Source organism: Neofelis nebulosa, chromosome 14 (assembly GCF_028018385.1).
Source record: "Neofelis nebulosa isolate mNeoNeb1 chromosome 14, mNeoNeb1.pri, whole genome shotgun sequence".
Lineage (NCBI taxonomy): Eukaryota > Metazoa > Chordata > Mammalia > Carnivora > Felidae > Neofelis > Neofelis nebulosa.
The window spans coordinates 64,179,538-64,192,322 of NC_080795.1; the positions used below are offsets into that span (position 1 = coordinate 64,179,538).

The 12,785-nt window shown below is 36.2% G+C and overlaps 1 protein-coding gene across 3 annotated transcripts in view; it reads left to right on the forward strand.

The window, feature by feature from the left end:
- MTBP (MDM2 binding protein) overlaps positions 1–12,785 on the forward strand; it is an 85,735-nt gene that overhangs the window by 10,450 nt on the left and 62,500 nt on the right. For all 3 annotated transcript variants that reach the window (XM_058698933.1, XM_058698931.1, XM_058698932.1), the window contains exons 7-10: positions 972–1,089; positions 9,056–9,190; positions 11,008–11,102; positions 11,907–11,979. In XM_058698933.1, coding sequence (XP_058554916.1) covers positions 972–1,089; positions 9,056–9,190; positions 11,008–11,102; positions 11,907–11,979 — 421 coding nt within the window. The remainder of the gene's footprint in view (positions 1–971; positions 1,090–9,055; positions 9,191–11,007; positions 11,103–11,906; positions 11,980–12,785) is intronic.

Below are 12,785 nucleotides of genomic sequence, written 5' to 3' on the forward strand. Positions count from 1 at the left end.
GCAGGCTCCAGGCTCTGAGCTGTCAGCACAGAGCCCAATGCAGGTCTCAAACTTATGAACCGTGAGATCATGATCTGAGCCGAAGTTGGACAGCCAACCAACTGAACCACTCAGGCATCCCGATGACTTTTTTAATGTGATAAGATAGTTTTATGTCATACTGTTATTACAGGTTTATTGAGAAAATCTGGATTTTTCTTATTTCATATTTAATATTTCTGAGATATTTAAGCGTTTAGTAAGTGTCATCAATGCTGTTTTATAATCATTATTGATCATTAATTATCTAAACACACTGTGTGCTCTTAAATAGGTTTGTATTGTCCATTGAGCACCATGATGAATACCATGGATACACTGGATTTGTGATGTTGTATTTGTTTTTTTGTTTTATGTGCGATGTAGAAATAGATATATATTGTTGTGATTTATATTTTAGTAAGGATCAATTGTATATTACTGTTTTAATCCTTAAGTATTCCATTGGATTTATTAACTTTGTGATTTTCTTCATTTAACAAGTGTGTATTGAGTACTGACTTTATGCCAAGCACAGCGATATATGCTGTTGAGTTAAGAAGGTGCCATTTGATCTTGTTCATTGAAATACAGGGAGAAATAGGAATGCTGATAGTTATGATAGTCTGTGATAAGTACTATTATGGATTCCATACAAGATGTATGGGGAAAAATTAGGAGAGCAGTTCTCCCTTTGAACATAAAGGACTAATATTAAGTCTGTGTATGTGTATATACATGTATGTATCTGACACACTTAAGACAATATTAAATGGACATGTGATAGAGACTCCCTCAGAGAGTGACTTAAGGAACGTTCTACAATATTAGTACATAAAAGCAGCGGTAGAAACTTTGCATTTTTGCCTGTTAGGATTGTAGTTAACCATAACCATTAAATCTAAGTAGGATATGAAACCCTGTATTTAACTATCATAATCCTTTATTTATAGAAATTATCAGAAAATTGCAGAATACCTTTCTGCTAATGTCATATCTTTAGAAGATCTCAAAAATGCTATTGACTCAAAGGAATTATGGAGGGGAAAGATTCAGATATGGGAAAGAAAGGTAAGTGGATTTCTCCGTTATCACCATTTGCAAAGCAGGGCTTTCAACTTTATTTACAATGCAGATAGTTTAAATGAATCTGAATGAAAATGTACCTTATAAAGATGTTCTAGAATAGCAACATCTGAGAAGAATTTTCTTTAGTAATAGAAATATTCTTCCTGTGTTAATGCAGTAGCCACTAGCCTTACGTTGCTATGAGCACTTTATACATGACTACTTCAACCAAAAAATTGAATTTTTAACTTTATTTTAATTAATTTAAATAGTCAGCATAGTTATGTTTTGGACACTACAGTTCTAGAATCTAACGTTCTTTTAAAAACAGAATTTGTGGGGCGCCTGGGTGGCTCAGTCGGTTGAGCGGCCGACTTCGGCTCAGGTTATGATCTCACGGTCTGTGAGTTTGAGCCCCGCGTCGGGCTCTGTGCAGACAGCTGGGAGCCTGGAGCCTGTTTCGGATTCTGTGTCTCCCTCTCTCTGACCCTCCCCGTTCATGCTCTGTCTCTGTCTGTCTCAAAAATAAATAAATGTTAAAAAAATAAATAAATAAAAAATAAAAACAGAATTTGACATTAGTTGAGTTCATGTTGTTTATCCAAGCTGCTTTATTTCACTTGATCTTAGCCAAAAGGCCGAGAAGCGAGATCCAAGTTGCTTTATTTCAATGCATGTATAAACCACTGGAAAACTGTTTAGACCATATTCTTTTACCTATACCACTTTACATGATCACTGCTCTCTACTAACCAGCTCTCTAATTTTTTTTTATTTATCTTTTTAATTTACATCCAAGTTAGTTAGCATATAGTGCAACAATGATTTTAGGAGTAGATTCCTTAATGCCCCTTACCCATTTAGCCCATGCCCCCTCCTACAACCCCTCCAGCAACCCTCTGTTTGTTCTCCATATTTAAGAGTCTCTTATGTTTTGTCCTCCTCCCTATTTTTATATTATTGTTACTTCCCTTCCCTTATGTTCATCTGTTGTGTATCTTAAAAGTCCCCATATGAGTGAAGTCATAATGGTATTTGTCTCTCTGACTAATTTCACTTAGCATAATACCCTCTAGTTCCATCCATGTAGTTGCAGATGGCAAGATTTCATTCTTTTTGATTGTCGGGTAATACTCCATCGTATGTATACATATATATGTACATATGTGTACACACATATGTACACACACATGCATGTATGTACATGCACACACATACACATATGTGCATATATGTACATACATACATACATACATACATACATACATACCACATCTTCTTTATCCATTCATCCATCGATGGACATTTGGGCTCTTTCCATACTTGGGCTATTGTTGATAGTGCTGCTATAAACACTGGGGTGCATGTGCCCCTTTGAAATGGCACACCTGTATCCCTTGGATAAATACCTAGGAGTGTATTTGCTGGGTCGTAGGATAGTTCTATTATTAGTTTTTTGAGGAACCTCCATACTGTTTTCCAGAGTGGCTGCACCAGCTTGCATTCCCACCAGCAATGCAAAAGAGATCCTCTTTCTCTGCATCCTGGCCAACATCTGTTGTTGCCTGAGTTGTTAATGTTAGCCATTCTGACAGGTGTGAGGTGGTATCTCATTGTGGTTTTGACTTGTATTTCCCTGATGATGAGTGATGTTGGGCATTTTTTCATGTGTTGGTTGGCCATCTGGATTTCTTCTTTGGCGAACCGTCTATTCATGTCTTTTGCCCATTTCTTCACTGGATTATTTGTTTTTTGGGTGTTGAGTTTGATGAATTCTTTATAGATTTTGGATATTAACCCATTATCTGATACGTTGTTTTCAAATATCTTCTCCCATTCTGTCGGTTGCCTTTTAGTTTTGCTGATTGTTTCCTTTGCTGTGCAGAAGCTTTTTATTTTGATGAGGTCCCAGTAGTTCATTTTTGCTTTTGTTTTCCTTGCCTCCAGAGACGTATTGAGTAAGAAATTGCTGCGGGCAAGATCAAAGAGGTTTTTGCCTGCTTTCTCCTTGAGGATTTTGATGGCTTCCTGTCTTACATTTAGGTCTTTCTTTCATCTATTTTAAGTTTATTTTTGTGTATGGTGTAAGAAAGTTCATTTTTCTGCTTGTCGCTGTCCAGTTTCCCCAGCACCATTTGCTGAAGGACTCTATTCCATTGGATATTCTTTCCTGCTTTGTCAAAGATTAGTTGACCATACGTTTGTGGGTCCATTCTGGGTTCTCTATTCTGTTCCATTGATCTGAGTGTCTGTTCTTGTGCCAGTACCATACTGTCTTGATGATTACAGCTTTGTAATACAGCTTGAAGTCCAGGATTGTGATGCCTCCTGCTTTGGTTTTCTTTTTCAAGATTACTTTGCCAGCTCTCTAATTGAACACTTTTTTCTAACCTTACAAGATCCCAGATTTCTCAACTACAAGATGAAACTGATTAGTTCAGCCCCACTAATCTTAACTTTCTGTGAGGCTCCAATTTTATTTTGCTATCTCTTACAATGAATGAATATGTTTGGTGGCTTTTGTAAGTTATGTCCATGTTAAAATAAATATATTTCTAGTATTGTATATATATATATTTTTTAAAATTTTTTCAATATATGAAGTTTATTGTCAAATTGGTTTCCATACAACACCCAGTGCTCATCCCCAAAGGTGCCCTCCTCAATACCCATCACCCACCCTCCCCTCCCTCCCACCCCCCATCAACCCTCAGTTTGTTCTCAGTTTTTTGTTTTTTTTTTTTTTTTAATTTTTTTTTTAATTTTTTTATTTTTGGGACAGAGAGAGACAGAGCATGAACGGGGGAGGGGCAGCGAGAGAGGGAGACACAGAATCGGAAACAGGCTCCAGGCTCCGAGCCATCAGCCCAGAGCCTGACGCGGGGCTCGAACTCACGGACCGCGAGATCGTGACCTGGCTGAAGTCGGACGCTTAACCGACTGTGCCACCCAGGCGCCCCTGTTCTCAGTTTTTAAGAGTCTCTTATGCTTTGGCTCTCTCCCACTCTAACCTCTTTTTTCTTTTTTTTTTTCTTCCCCTCCCCCATGGGTTTCTGTTAAGTTTCTCAGGATCCACATAAGAGTGAAACCATATGGTATCTGTCTTTCTCTGTATGGCTTATTTCACTTAACATCACACTCTCCAGCTCCATCCACGTTGCTACAAAGGGCCATATTTCGTTCTTTCTCATTGCCACGTAGTATTCCATTGTGTATATAAACCACAATTTCTTTATCTATTCATCAGTTGATGGACATTTAGGCTCTTTCCATAATTTGGCTATTGTTGAGAGTGCTGCTATAAACATTGGGGTACACGTGCCCCTATGCATCAGTCCTCCTGTATCCCTTGGGTAAATTCCTAGCAGTGCTATTGCTGGGTCATAGGGTAGGTCTATTTTTAATTTTCTGAGGAACCTCCACACTGCTTTCCAGAGCGGCTGCACCAATTTGCATTCCCACCAACAGTGCAAGAGGGTTCCCGTTTCTCTACATCCTCTCCAGCATCTATAGTCTCCTGATTTGTTCATTTTGGCCACTCTGACTGGCGTGAGGTGATATCTGAGTGTGGTTTTGATTTGTATTTCCCTGATAAGGAGCGACGTTGAACATCTTTTCATGTGCCTGTTGGCCATCCGGATGTCTTCTTTAGAGAAGTGTCTATTCATGTTTTCTGCCCATTTCTTCACTGGGTTATTTGTTTTTCGGGTATGGAGTTTGGTGAGCTCTTTATAGATTTTGGATACTAGCCCTTTGTCCGATATGTCATTTGCAAATATCTTTTCCCATTCCGTTGGTTGCCTTTTAGTTTTGTTGATTGTTTCCTTTGCTGTGCAGAAGCTTTTTATCTTCATAAGGTCCCAGTAATTCATTTTTGCTTTTAATTCCCTTGCCTTTGGGGATGTGTCGAGTAAGAGATTGCTACGGCTGAGGTCAGAGAGGTCTTTTCCTGCTTTCTCCTCTAGGGTTTTGATGGTTTCCTGTCTCACATTCAGGTCCTTTATCCATTTTGAATTTATTTTTGTGAATGGTGTGAGAAAGTGGTCTAGTTTCAACTTTCTGCATGTTGCTGTCCAGTTCTCCCAGCACCATTTGTTAAAGAGACTGTCTTTTTTCCACTGGATGTTCTTTCCTGCTTTGTCAAAGATGAGTTGACCATACGTTTGTGGGTCTAGTTCTGGGGTTTCTATTCTATTCCATTGGTCTATGTGTCTGTTTTTGTGCCAATACCATGCTGTCTTGATGGTGACAGCTTTGTAGTAGAGGCTAAAGTCTGGGATTGTGATGCCTCCTGCTTTGGTCTTCTTCTTCAAAATTACTTTGGCTATTCGGGGCCTTTTGTGGTTCCACATGAATTTTAGGATTGCTTGTTCTAGTTTCGAGAAGAATGCTAGTGCAATTTTGATTGGGATTGCATTGAATGTGTAGATAGCTTTGGGTAGTATTGACATTTTGACAATATTTATTCTTCCAATCCATGAGCAGGGAATGTCTTTCCATTTCTTTATATCTTCTTCAATTACCTTCATAAGCTTTCTATAGTTTTCAGCATACAGATCTTTGATATCTTTGGTTAGATTTATTCCTTAGGTATTTTATGCTTCTTGGTGCAATCGTGAATGGGATCAGTTTCTTTATTTGTCTTTCTGTTGCTTCATTGTTAGTGTATAAGAATGCAACTGATTTCTGTACATTGATTTTGTATCCTGCAACTTGGCTGAATTTATGTATCAGTTCTAGCAAATTTTTGGTGGAGTCTATCGGATTTTCCATGTGTAATATCATGTCATCTGCAAAAAGTGAAAGCTTGACTTCATCTTTGCCAATTTGGATGCTTTGATTTCCTTTTGTTGTCTGATTGCTGATGCTAGAACTTCCAACACTATGTTAAACAATAGCGGTGAGAGTGGGCATCCCTGTCGTGTTCCTGATCTCTGGGAAAAAGCTCTCAGTTTTTCCCCATTGAGGATGATGTTAGCTGTGGGCTTTTCATAAATGGCTTTTATGATGTGTAAGTATGTTCCTTCTATCCCGACTTTCTCAAGTGTTTTTATTAAGAAAGGGTGCTGGATTTTGTCAAAGGCCTTTTCTGCATCGATTGACAGGATCATATGGTTCTTCTCTTTTTTTTTTATTAATGTGATGTATCACATTGATTGATTTGCGAATGTTGAACCAGCCCTGCATCCCAGGAATGAATCCCACTTGATCATGGTGAATAATTCTTTTTATATGCCGTTGAATTCGATTTGCTAGTATCTTATTGAGAATTTTTGCATCCATATTCATTAGGGATATTGGCCTGTAGTTCTCTTTTTTTACTGGGTCTCTGGTTTGGGAATCAAAGTAATACTGGCTTCATAGAATGAGTCTGGAAGTTTTCCTTCCCTTTCTATTTCTTGGAATAGCTTGAGAAGGATAGGTATTATCTCTGCTTTAAACGTCTGGTAGAACTCCCCTGGGAAGCCATCTGGTCCTGGACTCTTATTTGTTGGGAGATTTTTGATAACCGATTCAATTTCTTCGCTGGTTATGGGTCTGTTCAAGCTTTCTATTTCCTCCTGATTGAGCTTTGGAAGAGTGTGGGTGTTTAGGAATGTGTCCATTTCTTCCAGCTTGTCCAATTTGTTGGCATATAATTTTTCATAGTATTCCCTGATAATTGTTTGTATCTCTGAGGGATTGGTTGTAATAATTCCATTTTCATTCATGATTTTATCTATTTGGGTCATCTCCCTTTTCTTTTTGAGAAGCCTGGCTAGAGGTTTGTCAATTTTGTTTATTTTTTCAAAAAACCAACTCTTGGTTTTGTTGATCTGCTCTACCGTTTTTTTAGATTCTATATTGTTTATTTCTGCTCTGATCTTTATTATTTCTCTTCTTCTGCTGGGTTTAGGCTGCCTTTGCTGTTCTGCTTCTATTTCCTTTAGGTGTGCTGTTAGATTTTGTATTTGGGATTTTTCTTGTTTCTTGAGATAGGCCTGGATTGCGATGTATTTTCCTCTCAGGACTGCCTTCGCTGCATCCCAAAGCATCTGGATTGTTGTATTTTCATTTTCATTTGTTTCCATATATTTTTTAATTTCTTCTCTAATTGCCTGGTTGACCCACTCATTCTTTAATAGGGTGTTCTTTAACCTCCATGCTTTTGGAGGTTTTCCAGACTTTTTCCTGTGGTTGATTTCAAGCTTCATAGCATTGTGGTCTGAAAGTATGCATGGTATAATTTCAATTCTTGTAAACTTATGAAGGGCTGTTTTGTGACCCAGTATATGGTCTATCTTGGAGAATGTTCCATGTGCACTCGAGAAGAAAGTATATTCTGTTGCTTTGGGATGCAGAGTTCTAAATATATCTGTCAAGTCCATCTGATCCAATGTAGCATTCAGGGCCCTTGTTTCTTTATTGACCGTGTGTCTAGATGATCTATCCATTTCTGTAAGTGGAGTGTTAAAGTCCCCTGCAATTACCACATTCTTATCAATAAGGTTGCTTATGTATATGAGTAGTTGTTTTATATATTTGGGGGCTCCCGTATTCGGTGCATAGACATTTATAATTGTTAGCTCTTCCTGGTGGATAGACCCTGTAATTATTATATAATGCCCTTCTTCATCTCTTGTTACAGCCTTTAATTTAAAGTCTAGTTTGTCTGATATAAGTATAGCTACTCCAGCTTTCTTTTGGCTTCCAGTAGCATGATAAATACTTCTCCATCCCCTCACTCTCAATCTAAAGGTGTCCTCAGATCTAAAATGAGTCTCTTGTATATATTTTTGAAGATAGGCAAAACTAAAGAAAGTTTCTTAATGTTCAGGGTGACATGGGAGCATGAGTTGGGCCTTGCATTTCTATGAAGATTTATTGCACTAATTAGTAGATTTTTTTTCCTTTTCAATTCAACCTTAATTATGGCTTAGTAAAACTTGTGCTAAGAAAATAGGAATTAATGTGGTTAGGTCCTTCTTGCTGATTTTCATGCTGCCTCATCCTTACCTTGGAAAGTTAAACCTGCAGGCAAACCTCTGCAAGTGATTTTAACATAAACAAACCACACAGTCAGCTGGAAGAGTGTAAGATAAAATTAACGATGAGAATTGGTTTTGTATACATTTTTTGAAACTGCATGTTTGCATACAGACAAATAATGGCAGGGTTCTTTTCATGCAATTCTTCTATTGTTTTATGAATAGGAAATTAAATGTTCGTACCCCACAGGATGCATTTACAACTTGAAGTCACTTGCTTTGGTGGAGAATAGCTTTTAATGTAGGTGCATTGTAGTGATCCAAGACATAGATTCTAGAGTTAGATTGTCAGCATTCAAATCCCTACTCTATTTCTTGCTAATTTTGTGTGACCTACAGGGCAATATTTAGCCATTTGGTGCCACAGTTGTCTTCATCTGTAAGATAAGTGTAATAATAGTTCCTTCCTCATAGATTTTTGTAAAGGTTAAATTATGTAAAGTACAAAGTAACCACTCATTAAATATTAGCTCTCATTGTTACCGTTACTATTAACACCTCTACTCTTACTACTTCTGTAGGAATTGGTCTTTTCGTCAACTTATTTTGAAAGCAAACTATGTGTGAGGCGTTGTCCTAAGGATTTGTGGTGAATAAGACAGACAGGCTTGTGTTTTGCAGAGCGTACAGACTGGTAGGAAGCCAGATATTGAACAAGTATATGTAAAGGAGGTTGTTTGGTTCTGTGGTTGCATGGAATGGCCTTAATATACTCTTGTGGGCTGCTGTAGGGCCAATGAGAGCTTTTCATAAAAAGATCCATGTGTAAGTTGAAACAGGAAGGATGTGTTCATAAATGGAGGAATCACATTTTGAGCTGAAGAATCAAAAATATATTTACATGTGGTTTTCTTCTCAACTTTTACATTGCATTAAGATGTATTGATCTTTGTAACTTTATTCATGATATTTGTAACTGTGTTCTCTTGGTTTCTTTTCAGTTTGGATCTGAAATTATTTTTCCTGAATTTTGTTTAAAGGGAGTCACTCCTAAGAATTTTAGTACATCTACTTTAAATCCTTCCATTCTTGCCAAAAAGACATTACCATCAAAGGATAAGAATATTTTACCAAAGGTAATCTATATTTAATTCATTTTCCAATCATCCATTTAGGCATATTTTCGTTCTTATAAGATATCTTTGAATCTTGAAAGTAACATTCCTAGTATATGTGCTTAAATGTGCTCACTTGCATAATTTTTATTATAACTGTAATTAAGTGCTTAAATTACACTATGTTATTAGCAAAACTATCACTACTTTAAGTTATTTTTAAAATGGAATTATCCTAACCTTAGATCAATATAGGCCTGAAACTTCCTTTGGTTAGGACTTTGCTATGAGGCCTTTAAGACTCAGTTCGGGGGGAATGTGATACACTGGAAAAAGAACTGGCCTTGATGTTGGGTAGACCGGGGTTTGAAACCTGGCTCTGTTACCTGTAAGTTGTGGTAACCTGGGTAGATTGATTAATTCATTTGTGAAATGGAGACAAGAACACACTTACCTTACAAAGTTATTACAAAGTTTAAATGAGGTAAGGGATTCCAGTACCATACGTTTGCTTCTTTCACAGTTTAAGACGTGTTAGTTTGTGTCCCATATCTCCATAGATTTATTCTTAAAATGCAAGTAATTATAAAGTAAAACAATTTTAAAAGGGTTTAGTTGACCTTTTTTTTTATATTAGAAAAATAACATAAGATGTGTTTATGTAGAAACATTTTAGAAATTCACTTTGAAAGACCGAATTCAAGAATGTACAAAACAACAGTCATGAAGTTACAATGATGTCAGATTGATGGGTAATATTTTCTGATCAAAGGGTAGTATAAAAGGGGCATATTTCTGATGTGAACACATTTCCCAATATTTGTTCAGAATGGTTACTTTAAGGAAACTACCATGGCCATCTTTCACAGGACTGTTAATAGTTTTTTTTTTAATATTATGAATATTGTATTCATTATTCATTCATTCATTATTCAAATATGAATAATGTATTTAAATTTTGCTGCTATCGATGGAAATCTTAGGGTAAAACCTCTTTAATAAATGTCTCTGTTTCTCTCTCTCTCTCTCTCTCTCTCTCTGTCTCTCTACATGTCTATATATGCACACATACACATACACTCTGTAAGTATATGTGTGTCTTTATGTGTATATATATGCATAATTGTATATGGTGAAATTACTCGGCTTTCTGCAAGTTTAAAACTTTGTGTAGTCTCCTCAAGATATGTTTGCTTTTCTTTGTCCTTCCAGTGACATACTCTCATCTCAGCTCTTAAAATACCTGTCCTCCTTCACTGTTAGGTTCTGTCCAAAGAAATACTGCAAGTTTATTGTTCCAAGTGGAGCTATCTTTGCTAATTAGGACTAATGGCTTCACTGGTTCTCTTAATTTCTTCAGCATTTCTTTGAAGAATCTTATTTTATTTTTATTTTTATTTTATTTTATTAATCTCAACATATCACTCAATCTAAGTTCATACCAGAGAATCTTCTCTTTCTCTCTCTCAGTCTTGCAGACTGTCTAAATTTGTTTCTTCAACATCCTAGCCTCTTGGGTCATCTGTCTGTCTTACTGAAAATAAACACGAAAAGTTGAGAACTCCTGTCTTCTATTGCTTGCCTCTTTATAGACTCATTTTCCCTCTGTTAAAACTCTTCAGTTACTAAGAAATCTCTATGTCTGTCTCTCCTCTGAAAGGTAAAATTAGAATGGAAGAAACTCTTGTCTGCTATAGAGGATCTAATGTTTGGCTTGCATAATGTGTAAATACTTGCTTTTAAACATCCATTTTAGTGTTAAGCCCTAATTGCTAATTTATTTACTTTTATTTTATTTATAGAATTTAAAGTATTACATAATCTTATTTCTTTCCTAGGTTTTCCATTATTATGGCTCTGCTTTAGAATTTGTGCAGATAATAAAATTATCAGATCTGCCCTCCTGCTATATGTCGGACATTGAATTTGAATTGTATCCTTTTATTTACGTATTCATTTTAGATTATATTTGCTGTGTCACGTAGAAAGTTTCCTTCACTTTTAGATATTGGACCATGATGGATTTTTTTTCTTTAATAATATTCAGTATATTTTTTATTGCCATTGTTTTAAGAGATATTCTGCAACTTGCAAAAACAAAAAAAATCTTCCTTCAAGTACTAGATTTATGCGTCTAGAATAGGCAAAAGACTTTCTGGTATTGCTACTCATCATTAGTGGGGTAGGGAGGATGGAGAAATGTTAGGAGTCTGTGGAGAAAAACAGGGTAACTTACATACTCCTGAAATGTTCAGATGTTTCTCTCACCTTCGGCAGGAGGGGTATATAAGCACCAGTCCACTATATCTTTGTATGCATACTAAGGCAAATATAAATGCCATCTCACATACCTGCAAATATTCAACGTATCTCAGACTCTCTTTTAAGAAAAGAGTTTTTAGAAATATACCTAAGAACAGAACATTTTGTATAAAAAGAAATTGTTGCCTGGAAATGGAACATTAGCATGGTGTTCTTAAATTTTTGTGCAGAAACATAATTTTTACAAATCTCTTTTTCTCATAGTGTATGGGAATGCTTTTCATAGAAGCATTATTTCTTGGTATATTTTCAGTATTATAAAAATAATTTTCCTTAAGGAAAGGAGTAATTGTGAATTCTTACAGTTAAAATTTTTAATAATTTAAGCACCTTGTGAATTAGAGAATCAAACTTGTTTTAGGGAGTTGAATTATTTCTCAGTTACCATTGTATCATTTCTTTAACTTTAATGCAGAGGGTTGACACAAAACAATACCAAACAAAATTCCATGTTGCTATGGGAGCAGATTTCTTCTCTGCGTGGCAAGGTATGGTGGTGTTTTGTTTTGTTTTGTTTTAGGGATGTGCTGGAAAAGGAAATATAGGGCCCCTGAGTGGCTCAGTCGGTTGAGTGTATGACTCTTGGTTTTGGCTCGGGTCATGATACCAGTGTCATGGGATCGAGCCCCGTGTTGGGCCCTGTGCTGATCATGGAGCCTGCTTGGGTCTCTCTCTCTCTCTCTCTCTCTCTCTCTCTCTCTCTCTTTTTCTCTCCTTCTCTCCCTCTGCCCCTATCCCCTGCTTGCTCGCTCGCTCTCCCTCTCTCTCTCTCAAATATATTTACAAAAAAAAAAAGAAAGAATAAAAGAGAATGTAGTTTGTTCATCTGTTTTTGCGTAATGATTTTGCTTCTTGAACATAACATGATTTTGGTCCTAACAGATATTAAAATATTTTGGACTTCCCATAATAATACCAAAGTCCTCTGCAGACAGGAAATGATGTTGTGTTTTTAGATTTTCAAAGATAAGCTTCATGACTGATGATTTTGTTACTTTTAAAATTTGAGACCATATTATATTTTTGTTAATCTACTTCAACAATCTAATCCTTCAACATGTGATTTCAGTTAGGTGAGGAGATACTCATATGCTTGCATTATCTTTTTCATGGTAGGACAGGTGGGTGGAAGTGAGAAAAGTTTCTAAAGCCTCACTGAATTATCATTTGTAAATTTTCAGTTTTTCTTTCTTAATTCTAGTGATGGTTATAAGATTTGTGGCTATTTTGTAGTTATTTATATAATGTAGTTATTAATAATTTATAGTTATTTAGATACATGTGTATATTAAAC